General features: G+C 44.6%; 1 protein-coding gene across 3 annotated transcripts in view; it reads left to right on the forward strand.

Annotated features, from left to right (window-relative positions):
* Positions 1 to 21,470, forward strand: part of SH3GLB1 (SH3 domain containing GRB2 like, endophilin B1) — a 64,604-nt gene that overhangs the window by 24,146 nt on the left and 18,988 nt on the right. Inside the window, exons 4-6 of one of the 3 annotated variants that reach the window (XM_069737515.1) lie at positions 9,214 to 9,347; positions 12,789 to 12,881; positions 16,102 to 16,191. In XM_069737515.1, the coding sequence (XP_069593616.1) occupies positions 9,214 to 9,347; positions 12,789 to 12,881; positions 16,102 to 16,191 (317 nt within the window). The remainder of the gene's footprint in view (positions 1 to 9,213; positions 9,348 to 12,788; positions 12,882 to 16,101; positions 16,192 to 21,470) is intronic. The other 2 variants (XM_069737516.1, XM_069737517.1) reach the window with 2 other exon arrangements.

Here is a 21,470-nt window from a genome sequence, read left to right on the forward strand (position 1 = left end):
TAACACTCCGTCAGGCCATGTCCCTCTTAGGCTCTATGACCTCTTGCATCCCTGCAGTCCAGTGGGCCCAATTACATTCAAGAGAACTTCAATGGCAGATATTATCGGAGCAAATCCATCTAGGAGGGCATTTAGACGGGCAGTTGACTTTATCTCCTCGCACCAATCACTCTCTAACATGGTGGAAATCGCAGGAAAATCTTTCCCAGGGAGTCCCGTGGGTAATTCAGATCTCGAAAGTCCTGACTACGGATGCAAGCCCTTCAGGGTGGGGGGCTCATCTGGGCGACCTAGTAACCCAGGGCACTTGGTCTCCATCCACAGTCAACAAATCCTCCAACATGAAGGAGCTCCTTGCAGTAAAATTTGCCCTTCAGGAATTCTTGGGGGTCCTTCACTCTCACCATGTAAGAGTAATGTCGGACAATCGGGTGGTAGTATCTTACCTAAATCACCAGGGGGGCACCCGTTCCAAAAATCTAATGGAGGTGACCAATTCAATCCTGCAAATAGCCGAGAGCAACCTCTTATCCCTAACAAGCTTACACATAAGGGGAGTGGACAACTACAAAGCAGACTTCCTCAGCCGGTCCAGTCTAAAACAGGGGGAATGGGAACTAAATCAGGCGATATTCACCCAGATCACAGAAAGATGGGGCGTTCCCAAAATAGATCTCTTTGCGAGTCATCTAAACAAAAAAGTAACCTCTTTTTGCTCCCTATCTCCCCTGGGGAACCCAGTAGCTGTGGACGCCTTCCTGATATCTTGGGGTCACCATCTGGTATATGCCTTCCCTCCTCTTATTCTGATTCCAGCAGTGCTGAGGAAGATTCGGGAGGACGGGGCGCTGGTCATCTTAATTGCCCCGTTCTGGCCGAAGAGGCCTTGGTTCTCATGGATGAGGAAGTTATCAATATCAGTCCCTTGGGTATTACCAGACCTCCAAGATCTGTTGTCACAGGGCCCAGTCTGTCATCCGCAGGTCAAGAACTTGCACTTGACAGCTTGGCTCTTGAAAGGAAATTACTAGAAAGCAGGGGGTTCTCTCCGGGCTTGATCTCAACTCTGTTACAAAGTAGGAAGCCTGTTACAACAAGACAGTATGGCAAGATATGGAAAAAGTTTCTGTCATCATCAGGTGCAAAAATAGGGAAAGAAATTCCCCTTAATTCCATATTAGAGTTCCTACAAAACGGGTTGGAGATGGGTTTAGCCACTAACACCCTAAAAGTTCACGTGGCAGCTTTGGGAGCCCTATTCAACTTTGATTTAGCCTCAAATAGGTGGGTCGCTAGATTCATCAGGGCGGCAGGAAGATCAAGGCCTCTTCCAGTAAAAGTTGTTCCTCAATGGGACTTAAACTTGGTCCTTAAAGCCCTGACTAATTCTCCATTTGAGCCATTACACGAATCTACAATAAAAAATCTATCCCTCAAAACAGCTCTATTAGTCGCCCTCACTTCGGCCCGCAGGGTTAGCGATTTACAGGCTCTCTCAGCTAACCCTCCCTACACACAATTCCTAGAGGATAGGGTCATTTTAAAAACAGACCCAGCATATCTCCCAAAAGTGGCTTCAAAATTTCACAGGTCTCAAGAGATATCTCTCCCCTCCTTCTGTCCCAATCCTAAAAATAAGGAGGAACAAACATTACATACACTAGATGTAAGAAGATGTCTCTTACACTACCTAGAAGTCACTAGAGAGAGTAGGGAGGATTCCTCTCTGTTTGTGTGTTTCCAGGGTCCCCGGAAGGGGAAAAAAGCATCTAAAGCCACCATAGCAAGATGGATCACGGACGCCATCAGTCTATCATACTCAGCAAGTGGGATGTCTGTTCCCGGGGAGATTAAGGCTCACTCAACAAGAGCAGTAGCGACTTCCTGGGCGGAGAAGGCCGGAGCTTCCATAGACCAGATATGTAGAGCTGCTACCTGGTCCTCACCATCCACATTCTATAGGCACTATAGATTGGACCTAATCTCCTCTTCAGACCTTACTTTTGGTAAAAGGGTTCTGGAGGCGGTTGTCCCTCCCTGAATGTACTATCTATGCAATTCTCTCCGTGGTGCCGTCATGGGCGATCAGAGAAAAATATAGTTCTTACCGATAACGGTATTTCTCTGAGCCCATGACGGCACCCGTACATTCCCTCCCTTCACTTATGGGTGCACACATCAAATTAGTGCCATAGTCTATTTATAGTCTTTAAACACGCGGTATCTCGTTATGATAAACAGTTAAAATTTAACAAATGTTTAGTAGTCTCCCATCGTTCTCTATGTAAAACAACTGATGCAGGAGAGTGGTACCGCCTTTTTATCCGTAGGTTTCCTGTCCTTGGTGGGCGGATCCCCTCTCTCCGTGGTGCCGTCATGGGCTCAGAGAAATACCGTTATCGGTAAGAACTATATTTTTTGTTTTGCTCTTTCCTTAATACTCTACAGCACTGGAGAAGGGCACTGAAGTGCGCTGTATCCGGTGGTCTGGGGGTCTTCACAGCAGCGCTTCCCAGCCTAGGAAACTGGCAGCTGCTGATACTCCATTGATGTGGCTGGTAACCTTGGCAACAAGCTGTACACTGTAGAATTAACCATTGCTGCATTCTTGAACAGAGGATTTTTAATAACAGGCTAATTGCTTGTTTTACAACCACTTTACAATTTTTACCTATTTATGATAAGGTTCAGTTCAGAAAGGGACAGATCTAGAAAAAGAAAAGAATTCCGTATAACACTAGAGCGGTTCTTCTGCAGTGATTAATTTGATGTGTTTTAAAGTCTACAATGAGATACTTAAAGTCCGCATGCACAGCGTGTATATATATATATATATATATACACACACACACACACACACACACACACACACACACACACACACACACACACACACACACACCACCACTCTGGGAATTTTTGGTTATTTAAAAGATTAAAATAAAATGTCGGAAGAATTCATAAACAAAAAATGACACCAAAAATCTGTTTGAAGGAGAGAGAAAAAAAAAAAATTGTAGCTTCTTTTTAAAGCAGCAAAGATTGTGTCTGAGCCCGAAAAGCGATTTAGCTGCTGATGCTCAACAAGCGTGAAGATCTTGGCAGAAGGGGTTACACATTATGGTCAGAAGGCATCTGCGGCCGCCCTTCCATGATCCCAGCTGCACAAACTGTCCGTAATCTTCAGTATAAATGATGGGCGTTATCACATCAGCATTCGCTTCTCTAATGACACAAATTCAACCTCAGAAACGAAACCGTTTGATTCCAGGAAAACTTGCGGCCATTTGTTTGTACACGAGTGCTGCAGGAAAACCTTTGAATGAATCACATGTTGGACAAGCTTGTCAATACCTGCGACCAGTGAAGAAATCTGCACAACCTAAAAAAAAAAAGGTTTACATTTAGGGCTTGTTTTCACTTGCGAGAAACACGTCCGTGTCTCGCATGTGGAAACGAAGCTCTGGCGCCGGCACTGTGGAGCGGAGCGTGCGGCTGCATAGCAACACATGGAGCCGCACGCTACGCTCCGCTCCGGAGTGCCGGCACCAGAGCTTCGTTTCCACATGCGAGACACGGACGTGTTTCTCGCAAATGGAAACAAGCCCTAAGATGAAGGTTTTTTTTTTTTTTAAGTCTTTGTTCTTATTTGCATTTTCACCTTAACATCAGGAGTGTTTTTAAAGCAAAAATGTAGCTCGGCAGCTCCAGGCCTGAAATACCAGAACCCTGCCTCCATTTTAGTAGGGGATTACTGGTATTAACGGTGGCAGTGACTAATGTGAGCAAAGCCGGAATCTGTTAGTCTGTGACATGTAGGCAAGGAACTCCTGGAATTGCTCAGTCTGGTTTCAGCCATCCTGAGGATTTCTATTGTGAATTTTCTGGCTCATTGTATGTAAGGGGTACAAGTCTGAAGCTTGTTGGCACAGATCTTGTATCCACTACCTGGTGAGAGCAGAGCATAGACGATCAGAGGAAAACCGCGCTCAGTCTGTCATTGATCCCAGGCCAACATCCTGTAAAAAGTATTCTGAAAAGTAGCTGCTCCTTGCATAAGGCAACGCATGGAGGGCTTCCCTAGTGTTCTATATTGGCAAACGGCGGTCAGACCCCTGATCACATCTTCCCCTGACTGCAAACAGTATGCATGATGGCATAGAAAGTTTTTTTTTTTTTTTTTTAAGCATTTATTCATGTACAAGACCATTTACAGTTTCCTATGTTACAGAAGTATCTATAAACAGATGCTATACTATGGTTGTGTATGGCATAGGAATTTTTGGACTTTTAATTTGTTTTGACAAATGGAGATGGGCGAACCCAAGCAGTAAAGTTCGCCCGTCTGTACTGAACACCTACTGTTCGTGCACGGGCTTCACCAGGAAGTCTGTGTTACTGTTGGGGATCGGCTGCCTGAACACCGGGTGTTTGTTGTGCTGTCATGTGCATGGCAGTGTGGCAAACACCGCTTCTGATCGGTGGTGAAATCATCCCCCGCCGGTCAGAGCCGCAGTTCCCACGCTGTTACGACAATATGAGCGCTTAGCTGTGATCGGAGGTATAACGTTTACCGCTGGTCACTGACATCAGCTGATGGGACTACAGCTCCCATCATCCGGCACCTTCTGCTGCTAATAACCGCGAGAGCCGGAGCGGCTGATGGGTGAATTCAATAACTGACTTCTGCACAATAAATAATTTAAATTTAAAAAAAATGCTGTGGGTTCCCCTGTATTTTTGATAACCAGCCAGGCTGCAACTGAAACGCTCGCCAGGGACATGGAGTACCGGATCCAGTACTTAAAGGGATGTCACGGTGGCGGTGACCTGGTCCGTGGCCCTGGGTGCCCATGTTAAAGGGATGGTCTTTAAAGGGGTTAGTTGAATAATAAAGGTTTGTGATGCCACCTGTGGTATTCAGTCAGGGGTGACCGACACTGCTTAAAGGGGTCCATTGGGGGGGTGATATAGCAGCAGGGGTGGTATGAAGCTGGGTCCCCCCAGGGCTCCCGATGTAGTAGGGACAGATGGTAGGTGGTGTAGAAAGGACACAGGGTTGCAGTCTCTTTACCTCTTTACTGTATGACTCAGGCAGCCACAGTCCAGGGTACCGGATCACAGGTGCTGGTGGTGGGCAGGTGGGCCGGCCGGCCTGGAAGCGAGTTCAGAGTCCAGCTTTACCAGGTGGAGATAAAAGCCTTCCTCTTAGCGCTATGTTGTTATAGTCCCTTACTGCCTATGGCTTCTTAGGTCCTCTCAGTTATCTCTGTCCTTTAGTGAAGTAGGACACAAACCCATATGGCAGGTGACTGGAGCCTTTTTACAGGGTCTCTATGATGACCTGTGCTCTATGTGCCACTGTGTCTCCTGGGTATTAGGGTGGACAGGTTGTGTAATCTAGCTGTCCTACCGATTTTTTTTTTTTTTTTTTTTTTTTTTTTTTTTTTTTTTTTTTCTCCCTAGCTTTCTTTTCCCCAGGGGAATTAAGGGCGGAAGGGTACAGTAGGGCATCATACCTTGTATGTGGAGGAATTCACTGGGGAGGAAGGGGGGGCGTCATACTTTTTGGGCACTCTTTGTCCGCGTACTTTCTGTATTCTTGAAGGTTTTTCTTTTTATCCTGTATTAAATATTTAAATTTGGCCATATGCTTTTTACTGCTTTCATAAGATTATATTATTCCAATATTTTATTCTAAGATTTATTAATGTGCTTTGTTCTTGAGACAAGCTTTTTAAGTTTTCTCCATATGAAAGTTCTGTATTTGATAAAGAAAAAACGTCCTCAACTGCAGTGTTTTTTTTTTTTTTTTTTATATATATATATATATATATATATATATATATATATATATATATATATATATATATATATATATATATATATATATATATATATATATATATGTATATATGTATATATGTTAAAAACCGATGGACCTCAGAAGATGCACTGGAGTCAGACTTTGTATTCCAGCTTTCCATCAGTCTTGGACAAATTGCATAAACTCTAAAGTCCTATTAGCTAAACAGATGAGAATAGGACACTGACTTTCATAGACTAGATAGATATAGGTGTGTGTGTGTGTATATATTTGATGGTGGCCCGATTCTAACGCATCATGTATTCTAGAGTATGTATAGCAGCCACGTAACAGACAACCACATAGTATATAGCACTGACCACGCAGTATATAACATTGTGGGCACAATATCCCTGTAAAAAAAAAAAAAAAAAAAAATAGTATTCTCACCCTCCGATGTCCAGCAAAGCTGTCCCTATGCGCGCGATGCGGCCGCCAGCTTCCGTTCCCAGCGATGCATTGCGAAATTACCCAGATGACTTGGCGGTCTCGCGAGACCGCTACATCATCTCACGAGACCGCAATGCAAGGCCCAGAGCATCGCGATAAGCAGGAAAGGCGCCGGAAGGTGAGTATATCATGATTTTTATTTATTTTTAACATTAGATCTTTTTACTATTGATTCTGCATAGGCAGCATCAATAGTAAAAAGTGGGTCACAAAGGGTTAATGGCAGCGTTAACGGACTGCGTTACACCGCGGTGTAAGGCTTCTTTCACACTAGCGTCGGAATCTCCCCGTCGCAATGCGTCGGGGAGAGATTCCGACGCTAGCGTTTAACGCATTGCACAATGGGTGCAGCGGATGCATTTCTCCGGCGCATCCGCTGCCCCATTGTAAGGTGCGGGGAGGTGGGGGCGGAGTTCCGGCCGCGCATGCGCGGTTGGAAAAAGCGGTCCGTCAGGAGCAAAAAACGTTACATATAGCGTTTTTTGCTCCCGACGGTCCGTAGAAGCACGACGCATCCGTCGCTCGACGGATGCGACGTGTGGCAATCCGTCGCAAATGCGTCGTTAATACAAGTCTATGGGGAAAAAACGCATCCTGCAAGCACTTTTGCAGGATGCGTTTTTTCTGCAAAACGACGCATTGTGACGGATTGCAGAAAACGCTAGTGTGAAAGTAGCCTAAGGCAGCCATTAACCCTGTCTGAGCACTGACTGGAGGAGGCACTGATAGAGTAGGAAGGGGCGAATTCACGGCCAGACTGTGCCCGTCGCTGATTGGCTGCGGCCACCAGGCTACGACCAATCAGCGACGCGGGATTTCTGTGACAGACGGAAGTTCCCCTTAGACGATTGCATAGTAGATATACAGGTCCTTCTCAAAAAATTAACATATAGTGTTAAATTTCATTATTTACCATAATGTAATGATTACAATTAAACTTTCATATATTATAGATTCATTATCCACCAACTGAAATTTGTCAGGTCTTTTATTGTTTTAATACTGATGATTTTGGCATACAACTCCTGATAACCCAAAAAACCTGTCTCAATAAATTAGCATATTTCACCCATCCAATCAAATAAAAGTGTTTTTTAATAACAAACAAAAAAACCATCAAATAATAATGTTCAGTTATGCACTCAATACTTGGTCGGGAATCCTTTGGCAGAAATGACTGCTTCAATGCGGCGTGGCATGGAGGCAATCAGCCTGTGACACTGCTGAGATGTTATGGAGGCCCAGGATGCTTCAATAGCGGCCTTAAGCTCATCCAGAGTGTTGGGTCTTGCGTCTCTCAACTTTCTCTTCACAATATCCCACAGATTCTCTATGGGGTTCAGGTCAGGAGAGTTGGCAGGCCAATTGAGCACAGTAATACCATGGTCAGTAAACCATTTACCAGTGGTTTTGGCACTGTGAGCAGGTGCCAGGTCGTGCTGAAAAATGAAATCTTCATCTCCATAAAGCATTTCAGCCGATGGAAGCATGAAGTGCTCCAAAATCTCCTGATAGCTAGCTGCATTGACCCTGCCCTTGATGAAACACAGTGGACCAACACCAGCAGCTGACATGGCACCCCACACCATCACTGACTGTGGGTACTTGACACTGGACTTCAGGCATTTTGGCATTTCCTTCTCCCCAGTCTTCCTCCAGACTCTGGCACCTTGATTTCCGAATGACATGCAAAATTTGCTTTCATCAGAAAAAAGTACTTGGGACCACTTAGCAACAGTCCAGTGCTGCTTCTCTGTAGCCCAGGTCAGGCGCCTCTGCCGCTGTTTATGGTTCAAAAGTGGCTTTACCTGGGGAATGCGGCACCTGTAGCCCATTTCCTGCACACGCCTGTGCACGGTGGCTCTGGATGTTTCCACACCAGACTCAGTCCACTGCTTCCTCAGGTTCCCCAAGGTCTGGAATCGGTCCTTCTCCACAATCTTCCTCAGGGTCCGGTCTCCTCTTCTCGTTGTACAGCGTTTTCTGCCACATTGTTTCCTTCCAACAGACTTACCATTGAGGTGCCTTGATACAGCACTCTGGGAACAGCCTATTTGTTGAGAAATTTCTTTCTGGGTCTTACCCTCTTGCTTGAGGGTGTCAATGATGGCCTTCTTGACATCTGTCAGGTCGCTAGTCTTACCCATGATGGGGGTTTTGAGTAATGAACCAGGCAGGGAGTTTATAAAAGCCTCAGGTATCTTTTGCATGTGTTTAGAGTTAATTAGTTGATTCAGAAGATTAGGGTAATAGGTCGTTTAGCGAACCTTTTCTTGATATGCTAATTTATTGAGACAGGTTTTTTGGTTTATCAGGAGTTGTATGCCAAAATCATCAGTATTAAAACAATAAAAGACCTGACAAATTTCAGTTGGTGGATAATGAATCTATAATATATGAAAGTTTAATTGTAATCATTACATTATGGTAAATAATGAAATTTAACACTATATGCTAATTTTTTGAGAAGGACCTGTATGTATGTATGTATGTATGTATGTATGTTTTACAAAAAAAAAAAACACGTATCATTAGAAACCCTCTGAAAAAAAACAATATGTATGGTGCAGTCACATCTGAGGAACATCCTGGTGCTGTTTGTGGAAAGCACACTGACCTTCAATGTTTCATAGATTGAAGGTCAGTGTGCTTTCCACAAACAGCACCAGGATGTTCCTCAGATGTGACTGCACCATACATATTGTTTTTTTTCAGAGGGTTTCTAATGATACGTGGTTGTATAATGTGCAGCATGCCCCAGAATGTCAGTGGTTCTTCCACAAGGTGGTCTTGTACGTGCTTGTCGTTAGGGGTCCTCGTACACTTGGACTTTCATTTTGGATTAGTCTCTTGTACTTCTTACTCTCTGTGGGTAACACGGTCTCTTTGTATTTCAGGAAATGCTCTCATTAAATGTGGGGAAACACAGAAGCGAATAGGAGGAGCTCACCGGGAACTTGTGCAGACAGGAGCCATTAACTTTCTCACTCCCTTAAGGAATTTTATAGAAGGAGACTATAAAACCATTTCTGTAAGTATGGCGTAGGGCAGACCTCGATCATGTCACCGTCGTATTCTCTACAGCCTTCACTCAGTGACTCATGTCGCCGTCATGTTCCTGTTCAGCAAGTTCTTTAAAGGAAAAAAAAGTCATGTGTTTCTATTGAAAAATTAAATGACTTTAGCCGGTGACTGTAATGACAGTTTTGCTGTTTTTCTCACTGAGTATTTTGGATGCGTTTTGTTCCATTTGACACTTTAAACTCTGATCTTCGTGCCTGTTTGGGATAATTTTCTTTCCTCTAAAAGGTTTCTGTGCCATTAATATTTGCGATCGGTTCTTTACCAGCTATAACCCCTGCGGCTCCAGCTGATGTCCTATCTTTAGGTCATCTGAATGAGGTTTGTGATCAGCTGCAGCGGTTATGTTGATTCAAAAATGATTGGAGACGCCGCTCAGAAGAGCCCTTTTCTAGTCTGGCCAATTAAAGGCCTCAGTACTCAGGTTATTTCAGTAACGGACGCGATCATTTCCTGTACTGATAGACACCTTGGGCCGCCTAGCTAGTGTCACGGGCTGGTGCCGGTGAGTGCACCTCATTTTATTTTGTAACCTCCTCTGTTTAAGAAGGAAAAAATGGAAATTTGTAACATTAAACAAGGTTGTCCGACATTTTGTTCTTTATATCTAAACATGAGAGAAAGCTGGTCAGATCATAAATGGTGATGGGCGAACCCCTGGATGGTTGAGTCCACATAAATAGTGGGGCCTGAATATCCATTCTTTGCCAAACACTGGCTCTGATAATTACCTCCAGTCAGAGCGGTGCGTTGGAGCTGTTACCAGAGGTAAAAGGTTTACCTCCAGTCACAGATGTCTGCTGATGGGACTACTACTCCCATCAACCTACACCTGCTGTCGCTGATAACAGCGAAAGCAGATGTGGGCTGATAGGAGTATTCATCAGTCTGCACTATAAAGTAGAAAAAAGTGTGGATTTCCCTGTATTTTTGATAACCATCAGGGCAAAACTGACACCTGGGGGCTGGTAGGGGGCCATGGATATTGGGCTCAACCCCCACACCAGCCTAAAAATGGCACCCCGAAGCTGCCCCGGAAAAGGCACATCTATTAGATGTGCCAATTCTGGTGCTTTGTTGTATTGTAAATAAACACACACCCAGAATAAAGTCCTTTTTATTTTGCATAAAAGTGTGTGTTTTTTTTTTTTTTTTGTTTGTTTTTTTTATTAATTTAAAAATAACAAACCGTTCGGGGATTATAACTTATTGCATTGAAGCCCTGGTCTCCTGTTTTAAAAACAAAAAAAAAAACTTTCGCCTGCCTGCCATTCTGTCCCACGCAGTAATCCATGTCTGCGATAAATGGTTTTCAACCTGGACAATGGCGAGATGCGTCCATACAGCCTGAAAACCACAGGAGAGTTAGCTGCGAGCATCATGAGGCTACTGCTGGCCACTGAGGCTGCATTTCCAGCCAGCAAAATGAACTGCGGTGACCTCAGGGAGATCAGTACCCAAGAACAGCCATTGCAGTCAGTGGAGCTGTGGTGTTCAGCTTTGTTTGCTGTTCATACTACAGTTGGCTGATCGTTTGGGTTGCTGGGTTTTGTCACATGGGTCATCAATTTAATAATCTTGGAAAACCCATTTTGGGCTACGTGCACACGTTGAGGTTTTGACCGCGGAACCGCAGCGATTTTGATGCTGCTGGTCCGCAGCAGTTTCCATTGCGTGTACAGTAAACATGTAAACCAATGGGAAACCGCAAGCCGCTGTGCACATGCTGCGGGAAAAAACGCGCTAAAACACAGCGGTTTACAACCCGCAGCATGTCACTACTTTGTGCAGAATCGCAGCGATTCCGCACACATAAAAATGCATTGATCCGCTTACTTCCCGCATGGGGCTGTGCCCACCATGCGGGAAGTAAGCGGATAATGTGCGGTTGCTACCCGGGGTGGAGGAGAGGAGACTCTCCTCCAGGCCCCGGGAACCATATTTGTGGTAAAAAAAAAAAAAAAGAATTAAAATAAAAAATGATATACTCACCTCTCAGCGCTGCACGCGGCCGTCTGGTCTCAGGTTTGCTATGCGAGCAGGACCTGCAGTGAAGTCACGGTCACATGACCGTGACGTCACGAAGGTCCTTTTCGCACATCATCTTTGGAACCGGGCCGCCGCCTGCAGCACCGAGGAGATCAGGACGTCAGAGGGTGAGTATAACCCTTTTTTTTTTTTTAACATTACTATTGATGCTGCATATGCAGCATCAACAGTAAAACAAGTGCAGGAGTAACCCGCAGCGGAAACCGCAAGACAAACCGTGATAAATCTGCAGGGATAACCGCAGCGGTTTTGCCCTGCAGATTTATCAAATCCGCTGCGGGAGAACCCGCAGGGACCCGAACCTACGTGTGCACATAGCCTCAAATTTTTTTATATAGGGCCAGAAATGGTATCCTGCCAAGGTCCTTCTCTGGTATCACACAATCAAACAATCAACAGAGCAAGAGAGGAGTGAACTATCCCAAGACCTTTATTTTGGCAAAAATACGTAGGGTCCATATACAATCCACGACACAAAGGATAAAATGGTCCAGAACTCGAATGCCGTTCAGTAACGGGATAAAAGTCCAACAATCCAGCAGACAGAGGATAGTATAGTCCATATACTCATCTTTCTCTCTGAGATGCTGTGAACACATCATCATTTCATACAGGACTGATCTCACCTCCCTGATATTTTAAGTCTCCCTCCTCATTCACAGGTCAGGAGGGGGAATGTGTTTCAACAAGCTAGGTCAACATGTCATTAGCATATTAGCAAACAGTACAGTACTGTGGGGGCTGATATCAGATGGCAGCAACAGCCATTCATCAATTAGCAAATAACTCCTTCTACAAGAGAACACCATGAAAATAAGTAAAATAGAAATATACACAAAAATGATACCCACATAGCATATCACACCATCACCCTTGCAATTGACTCTCAGCTGTAGGGAGGAGACTAGCTGATGGGGGAGGGGAAGACGTGGTTATAAGTGGAGAAACCGTCATATATTGTCAAGTTTCTATATGCAGACTCTGTATACCTGCTTCTGTTTACCCAGTCAGGACCAATCTTTATTTTGGCATTTTTCGGTCACATATAACACCCAGCATGCCTTGGCAACTTCTACCACTGTTCATTAGATGTGAAAGGCAGGGTTGGTTTATTAGAGACATTGCGTTAGTGTGGTCTGGTATACGCAGAGAAAAATCAGCCTCCGGGCCGCCCGCTCTGCTTTATACATAGGATAAACCGCTGTGCTGCGCACTGAAACGACGCTTGCCTTGAACTGTCATCACATTTTCCACGTTACTCAGATTTTATTTCTTATTATTTTTTTGAGCCTTTATGCAGCAGATTTAGTGATGTTGCTCCCTCAATTTTCTCCTTCCTCAGAGAGAACGGAAACTGTTGCAGAATAAAAGGTTGGATTTGGATGCTGCAAAGACCCGATTGAAAAAAGCCAAAGTTGCAGAAGCCAGAGCCTCAGTAAGTAGATGCTATGATAAATGAGTGGGAAAAAAATGTCCCCCCTGTTCCCTGTGGTTACAAGATGGAAAGCTGACCTGGCAGCATGTGCTCATTGTGGCCAAACAATGGGAACGTCCCGGATTCCTGTTGTGTAGACGCAACAATGGCGGTCACTCTCCCAGATCGGTCTCTGTATGGTCTACGGCCCAGTATCCTCCTTGTAACATGGCACACATGTCTTGTCCCTTAATGGGGGCTCTCAGGGCTCCTGGCCAGGGGGCATTGACCACTGTTGTGGCTGATGGACCCAGTTTGAGTAAATATATTCACACCAGCTCTACAATCCATAAGTGTATGGGAGTTGGTGATATGACAGAATATGATTTTGCGTTCCTCTTCTCCCCTCTGATCACATTATAGGGCCAACTCCTCTAACAATAGATTAGGTTCTAACTGCTCAGGACATGTTGTCACATGCACAAAAGCAAAGGTTTTCTTCCTGCATGTTTTCCACAAGTTTCTGTACCAAAATTTGCAAGACTATTTTGGTGTGCATTATTTTTTATTTTTTTGTTTAATACTGTACCTTTGTAGTTCTGCATTTTAAAACCACAATTACAATGTTACCTGGTGTATTTCTTCCTCTGTTTATTCAATTTTGTTGGCAACCGGGAAAGAAAACAAGGACTCGGTTTTGTAGCATCTTTAACCGCAAGATGGACATGTTTTTATGAAATCAAATCCACTTTGCTTGAACTGTGAGGGTATGTTCACAAGATGCACTTGGACCCCAGTTTTGTTTTTCTCTTGTCAAAGTTGGGGGGGGGGGGGGGGGGCAAATGGGGGCAACATTCTTCTATATTTTTTTTTTTTTTTTTTTAAATAAATAATTTAAACTGTGTGGGGAACCCTCTATTCTTCATAACCAGCCTTGCTAAAGCTGACGGTTGCAGACTGCAGCTGTCGGTGTTGCCTGGCTGGTTATCAAAAATACAAGGGAACCCACGCTAGTTTATGTATAGCACAGGCAGCGGCTAATGAATAGTCCCATCATCCAGGGCCTGCTCTTAAGGTACCTTCACACATAACGATATTGTTAACGATATCGTTGCTATTTGTGACGTAGCAACGATATCGTTAATGAAATCGTTATGTGTGACAGCGACCAACGATCAGGCCCCTGCTGGGAGATCGTTGGTCGCTGAATAAAGTCCAGAACTTTATTTCGTCGCTGGACTCCCTGGAGACATCGCTGGATCGGCGTGTGTGACTCCGATCCAGCGATGTCTTCACTGGTAACCAGGGTAAACATCGGGTAACTAAGCGCAGGGCCGCGCTTAGTAACCCGATGTTTACCCTGGTTACCATGCTAAAAGTAAAAAAAAACAAACACTAGATACTTACCTACCGCTGTCTGTCCTCCAGCGCTGCGCTCTGCACTCCTCCTGTACTGGCTGTGAGCCGGAAAGCAGAGCGGTGACGTCACCGCTCTGCTTTCCGGCTCCCAGACAGTACAGGAGGAGAGCAGAGAAGCAGAGCGCAGCGCTGGAGGACAGACGGCTGTAGGTAAGTATCTAGTGTTTGTTTTTTTTTTTACTTTTAGCATGGTAACCAGGGTAAACATTGGGTTACTAAGCGCGGCCCTGCACTTAGTTACCCGATGTTTACCCTGGTTACCGGCATCGTTGGTCGCTGGAGAGCGGTCTGTGTGACAGCTCTCCAGCGACCAAACAGCGACGCTGCAGCGATTCGGATCGTTGTCGGTATCGCTGCAACGTCGCTAAATGTGAAGGGGCCTTAACTGGTATCAGTTGAACTCTCAGCATTCTTCCCTGCTCGCTCTGATCCCTGCACATTCAGGGGAGAATGATGAGCGCTGTACTGCTGCTTCCCAGGGGCCGGTACGTGTCACACTGATCACGCACAGAGGTAATCGATGCGCACTTGTGTGGGACGTTCTGTGGCCCGTGCTGCTGTTAAAAAAAATACAAAAAAAAAAAACACACACTGTGCATGGAAACGCGCCGACGTGCCCAGACCCATTCACTTGAATGCGTCTATGTGTAAGTGTCTGTTACTTGTGAAAACTGTCACCACATGTATTGGACATACTGATGTGTGAAGGAGGCCTTAGGCTAAGTGTACTGTGCAGCAGCCACATAGGCCTGAAACCGCGCCATCATGCAGTGGCCAATAGACCAAATATTTTTAGATGCTGATATCCGTTTTATCTTTTAAAACCATGTAGTTATTGGCCCCTACGTGAGCGGGTCTGCAGTGTGTGGCTACATGTCTGGTATTGGCATTTATACGTCAGTGTATCAGTAACACACCGTGTACTTGTGCAATCAGCACATAACGAGGGCCACATACTCCTCTCCTAGACGTAAATATTCAATGATTTGTAAAAAAAAAGTCATACCTTTTCATGCGGGTCTTATGGCGTGAAGTTTTTCTTTGCCCTCTTATTCCGGCCCTACCGTTCTGTGCACTGTGTATTATGCAGTGAGGCGTGCGCACATTCGGGAAATGGCAGTGTGAGCGATCAGGCTTACCGGGTAGGTTCTGTCCTGCTCTGCAGTGTAAATGTCCCCTACAGGTCTTCTGCACACCTGACAGGTATGGACATGTGTACATCAGCAAGCACCCATTCCCTCCGGCCGCAGAGGTGGGAGATGCCGGAAAACCCCTGTTATGTCAACAGTAAAGGCAAAGGCCTTTTTTAGCCTAGGGTTACATTATTTTATCACACGACTGTACAACCTAAAACCTTTATGTAATTATACTGTTCTCCACCCGACACAACCAGAATGGCAGCAAGCCTCCTTACTTTATTAAGCCCCCCCACTCTGGTTCTCCCCCGGAATCATTACCGTCACATGCATGACATTTATGGTGGATAGTAAGAAAAAGCCCCATGCACTACAATAGGAACCCTCCCACAGCACCCAAATAAACTTCTATAGGATGTGTATACGAGGGCCACCAGATGGTTTAATGCTGTGGATTCAGGACTTGCGGTTTTCTCCAGCATTTAATGTGCAGAAATGAATAACTTCTGATTTATTTTTTTCATGATCCGGCAGTGATAAGTGCAGTATTGCAATGTATGTAAGGTAATGAGCGCCGCGCTCCCAGTGTGCCGCCTGTAATGACTTTCTCTGCTGCTCGTGCAATGACCAGATCTTTGCCTTACTGTCAATCTTTCTTTCTTCCTTTTTGTACATGTGCACTTAAGCAATTACACACATCTGAGCCTGAGCGGGACGCCAGCTTTATGGTAAATGTGTCTTACATGCTCGGCGTGTTGCATGTAAAGTGGCTGCAGGTTTGTTGGCCTCTCGTCACCACTTCATTCCATGTATTGTGCCTTCTCTTGCATTGTATTGCAGTCGGACGGGTCCTGTGTCCTGGAAAATGTAACTGTTCAAGATACTCAGTAAAATCTATACGTAATGGATTATGGGGGTTGTGCATTACTATCCTTAGGATTAATTACCAATATTAGATTGGCGGAGGTGTGACATGCGGGACCCCCACCGATCCGCTGTTTTTTGCTTCTGCGGCAGTTGACTGTGTGGAGCCAGGACTGCACAGCTCCATTCACTTTAATAGGAGCTGACTTGCTTTACAGGCAATGGCCATTATCCTCTGTGGACCGGTGCTGTTCTGGCTCATTACACCTCTCGACAGCTGGCCTCTTCGGGAGCTGAGAACAGCCGATGTCTGTCTGACCCCGCTGGTCTGATAGTGATGACCCATCCTGTGTAAAGGTCGTTAATAACCCCATTACTATACGAGTCACCGAAGACAATTGACTTATATAAATGACACATACCCTATTTATTTTTTTGTAATGGGCTGTTATATTCAGCGAATACTCCCCGTCGTCTCTGCACTGCAAGAGAAGCCGCATTCATCCGTGGTCCTATAGATAATCCATTTCTTCTAGATTCTAGCCTTGCTGTACAGTCAGTCTGTATTCTGTGGGCAACCCGTCTGTTCCATAGATCAACCCTCATGTCTGCTGGACAGTTTGTCCCTCTCACTTAATCATTCAGCTTTTAGGACTCTCCAGCTCCCAGGATGCTGGGAGTTGTAGTGTCACATCTGCTGAAGAGCGCTGTGGTGTGCTAAGCTGTTCACAATGTGTGTATCTCTCTCTTCTCACTGCCCTATAAAATGACTCCTGCAAGCGGCCAAGCTGCAGCACCCCTCCATGCCTCTATAGGACGCCGCCGCCGCGCTGCACGAGGGACCCGGTGACCGAGACAAGTACTGTTCTATGAGCGTCTCCCCTCCTGGATCAGCTGTGGATCATCGCTTTCCTCTTACTGCTGCCAAAATGCTACAAAGTTTGTTGTGTTGGTAAAAATCGTGCAGTTTGGGTTTTGCTGCGATCCCGTTTCATGACCAAAATGGCCAGAATGAATATACAAGTGATTAACTCCACATAGCTGCGGGAGTGGAGCGAAACCTGACTGCAGGATCAGACAGAAGGGCTTCATTGTAGTCTGTTAACATGGAAGGAAACCCATAGGTCTGGATAGGGGCTTCTTTTTTTTATTTTTTTTTTTTATTTTAATCAGATCATTTAAAATAAAAATACTAAAGTTTTTACAAAGATCAGTAGATTTTCAATGTTCTGCGGTATACATACATACATACATACATACATACATACATAGCATCAAAACTATGAATTAACACATGTGGAATTATATGCTTAAAGTGTGAAACTGAAAATATGTCTTATATTTATTCTAGGTTCTTCAAAGTAGCCACCTTTTGCTTTGACTGCTTTGCACACTCTTGGCATTCTCTTGATGAGCTTCAAGAGGTAGTCACTGGGAATGGTTTTCACTTCACAGGTGTGCCCTGTCAGGTTTAATAAGTGGGATTTCTTGCCTTATAAATGGGGCTGGGACTATCTGTTGTATTGGGCATAAGTCTGCTGGAAACACAGCTGATAGTCCTACTGAATAGACTGTTAGCTGCTTTTTTCTTGCCATAATACATATTCTAAGTAAAGAAAAAGGAGTGGCCATCATTAATTTAAGAAAAGGTCAGTCCGAAAAATTGGGCAAACTTTGAAAGTGTCCCCAAGTGCAGTGGCAAAAACCATCAAGCGCTACAAAGAAACTGGCTCACATGAGGACCGCCCCAGGAAAGGAAGACCAAGAGTCACCTCTGCTTCTGAGGATAAGTTTTTCCGTGTCACCAGCCTCAGAAATCACAGGTTAAAAGCAGCTCAGATTAGAGACCAGGTCAATGCCACACACAGTTCTAGCAGCAGACACATCTCTACAACAACTGTTAAGAGGAGACTTTGTGCAGCAGGCCTTCATGGTAAAATAGCTGCTAGGAAACCACTGCTAAGGACAGGCAACAAGCAGAAGAGACTTGTTTGGGCTAAAGAACACAAGGAATGGGCATTAGACCAGTGGAAATCTGTGCTTTGGTCTGATGAGTCCAAATTTGAGATCTTTGGTTTCAACCACCGTGTCTTTGTGCGACGCAGAAAAGGTGAACGGATGGACTCTACATGCCTGGTTCCCACCGTGAAGCATGGAGGAGGAGGTGTGATGGTGTGGGGGTGCTTTGCTGGTGACACTGTTGGGGATTTATTCAAAATTGAAGGCATACTGAACCAGCATGGCCACCACAGCATCTTGCAGCGGCATGCTATTCCATCCGGTTTGCGTTTAGTTGGACCAGTGGTCCCCAACTCCAGGCCTCAAGGGCCGCCAACAGTGCAGGTTTTCAGGATTTCCTTAGTATTGCACAGGGGTTTGGAATAATCACCTGTGCAGATGATCACATTACCACCGATGCAATACTAAAGAAATCCTGAAAACCTACACTGTTGGCGGCCCTCGAGGCCTGGAGTTGGGGACCCCTGAGTTGGACTATCATTTATTTTTCAACAGGACAATGACCCCAAACACACCTCCAGGCTGTGTAAAGGCTATTTGACCAAAAAGGAGAGATGGGGTGCTACACCAGATGACCTGGCCTCCAGTCACCAGACCTGAACCCAATCGAGATGGTTTGGGGTGAGCTGGACTGCAGAGTGAAGGCAAAAGGGCCAACGAGTGGCAAACATCTCTGGGAACTCCTTCAAGATTGTTGGAAGACCATTCCTGGTGACTACCTCTTGAAGCTCATCAAGAGAATGCTAAGAGTGTGCAAAGCAGTCATTAAAGCAAAAGGTGGCTACTTTGAAGAACCTAGAATATAAGATATAATTTCAGTTTTTTCACACTTTTTTAAGTGTATATAATTCCACGTGTTCATAGTTTTGATGCCTTCAGTGTGAATACAAAAAATACAATGCGGTTGTCCTTCTTCCAAGGATTTGTTTATGTATTTTTCTCCATTCAAGCAAACACCACTCTCTCCCCCAGTAAACACTTTATAGTGCCATAAGTGTTTCCAAAAGCTAATTCTGCATACACGATCTGTGCATTTTAAGAAAACTCCCTTTTTAAGTGTTTTTTTTTTTTTTTCCACTGATCAGTAGGATCAACTCTCCTAAACTGTCTATATGGGCATGTAGGTCATGAGAAGGTGAATAAAATGATACCATGATATGTGATTCGATGTCTTCTAGAGAAATCCACATGTAAATGAGCTGTTCAGATCTATGGGCCAGACATGGATCTCCCTGAGAATTTGCCTCCAGAGATTATATTAACTGAAAGTGGGCATTACCAGTGTGAGACATGTAATGACTGACAGTCTGTGCTCCTGAGCTACATGTCTCACACTGGTAATGTCCACCGTTCATTTATAATAATCTGTGCAGGCACATTCTGTGAGATCTGTGCATGGAGACCATAGATCTTAATAGCTTATTTACATATAAGAACTTTTTTTCTTGTCGTCTGGTATCTTGTCACAAGCAGTGACTATTTTTTAAAGCCGTTCACTAGCTTGCTGCATATTCTTTGAAGGGTCGCACATGGGTATGAAAGTGGTCTCTAAAATTTTATTCCAAACGAAAGTGTATTCTAAAGACCTGTATCTTGCTGTGTAAAGAGTTATATAGCCTGTATTAAAAAAAAAAAAAATATCCCTGATGTCCCCTGATTCTATTTTTTTTTTTTTTTTTTTTCTTTGTGCTGTTCCATTGCAGAGCTAAAGAAATGTAAGTCTTCTGTAGCACATTATGTGAAATCTCTTTTGCAATCCAACTGGGGGTTCCTTTAGTCTTCACTGGGGACGTGTACTTTTGCCCCCTTCAAGATGCTTTCAGTCACAGATCTGCATCTGATCTTCCAGTTTAGCAGGCCCCGAGGTTCTCGGCCTGTGATTGTCAGCATCTGTGAAGGAGGGAAGACTGAAGAAACTCCCTGTTGGCTGCATAGAAATTTCACATAGTGCACTCCAGAAGAAACATGTGAATATCCCTATAATGAAGTGATGCAGTGGAAAGAATTAGAAAGAAGTCTTTCTCCACTTAGCCACTCCGTGTCTCTTGTACTGATCACTATCTGAATTGCAGAATAAAATCCATACACAGAAGTTTGCAGCTTGTACGGTGTTCATCTAGTATATCTATCCTACCCCAGTCCTGGATTCACAGATGCCCTGCTCACTCACCCCCCCACCCCACAAATTTATATGTGCATTTTTGAAAGACCAGTCCAGCAATATAGTTACATGGCCAATTAGTTTCTCCCTTTACTGATGCATCGGTTTGGATTGATGCAAATGAAGCTTAAGAGCTATTTGTAGATCTGAAACCTGTCACTCAAGCTCCATACCCTGCCCAGTACTACATCCTCCTCCTTGACTGCTCCTTGGTTGAAGTCATAGGCTCAGTCAAGCAAGAGAAGCGTATAAAGTTTAGGGGGTGAAATCCTGCTGACAGATTGAGCAGTGTAGCTGTGAATCCAGGACTCTGCTAGGATACACCTAAGGGCTTGTTTCCATTTGCGAGAAACACGTCTGTGTCTCGCATGTGGAAACGAAGCTCTGGTGCCGGCACTCCGGAGCGAAGCATGCGGCTGCATGTCTTCCTATGCGGCCGCACGCTCCGCTCCACAGTGCCGGCGCCAGAGCTTCGTTTCCACATGCGAGACACGGACGTATATCTCGCAAGTGGAAGCAAGCCCTAAGAGAGGAACTTGTACAAGCTGCATACTTCTGTGTGGATTTCATTTTGTAAATCGTGATCACTGCAAGAGACAGGGGTGGGAGAACTGGCTGAGTGGAGAAATGGCTATTTCTTTATAATTTTGCTTCTGCAGTTTTATTTCTGCAGTGATCTCCTGTGCTCCTTTTAGTGGCATTTGCAGGCAAAAGATAAATGGCTTTTTATACCAGTGGCTTTGGAGCTTTGTGGCAAAGATAAAGCTTTCCCTGTTTATAATATTGAAATTGATAGGAATGTAGCACATGACATCTGTCTTAGAGTTTATACTTGGGATGTGATCGTTTTATAATTTGCTGCATCCTGGAATATGTTATACTGCTTTTTGAATCCATTTTAATCCAACTATTTTTTTTATTTTTTATTCTTTGATTTCCCTATAGCCCAACACCTCTAGAATCGTAGTGTAGGAAGGCAGAATGCGTTTTTATGACGTAGTAAATTTTGTT

This window comes from Ranitomeya imitator, chromosome 8 (genome assembly GCF_032444005.1).
Source record: "Ranitomeya imitator isolate aRanImi1 chromosome 8, aRanImi1.pri, whole genome shotgun sequence".
Classification (NCBI taxonomy): domain Eukaryota; kingdom Metazoa; phylum Chordata; class Amphibia; order Anura; family Dendrobatidae; genus Ranitomeya; species Ranitomeya imitator.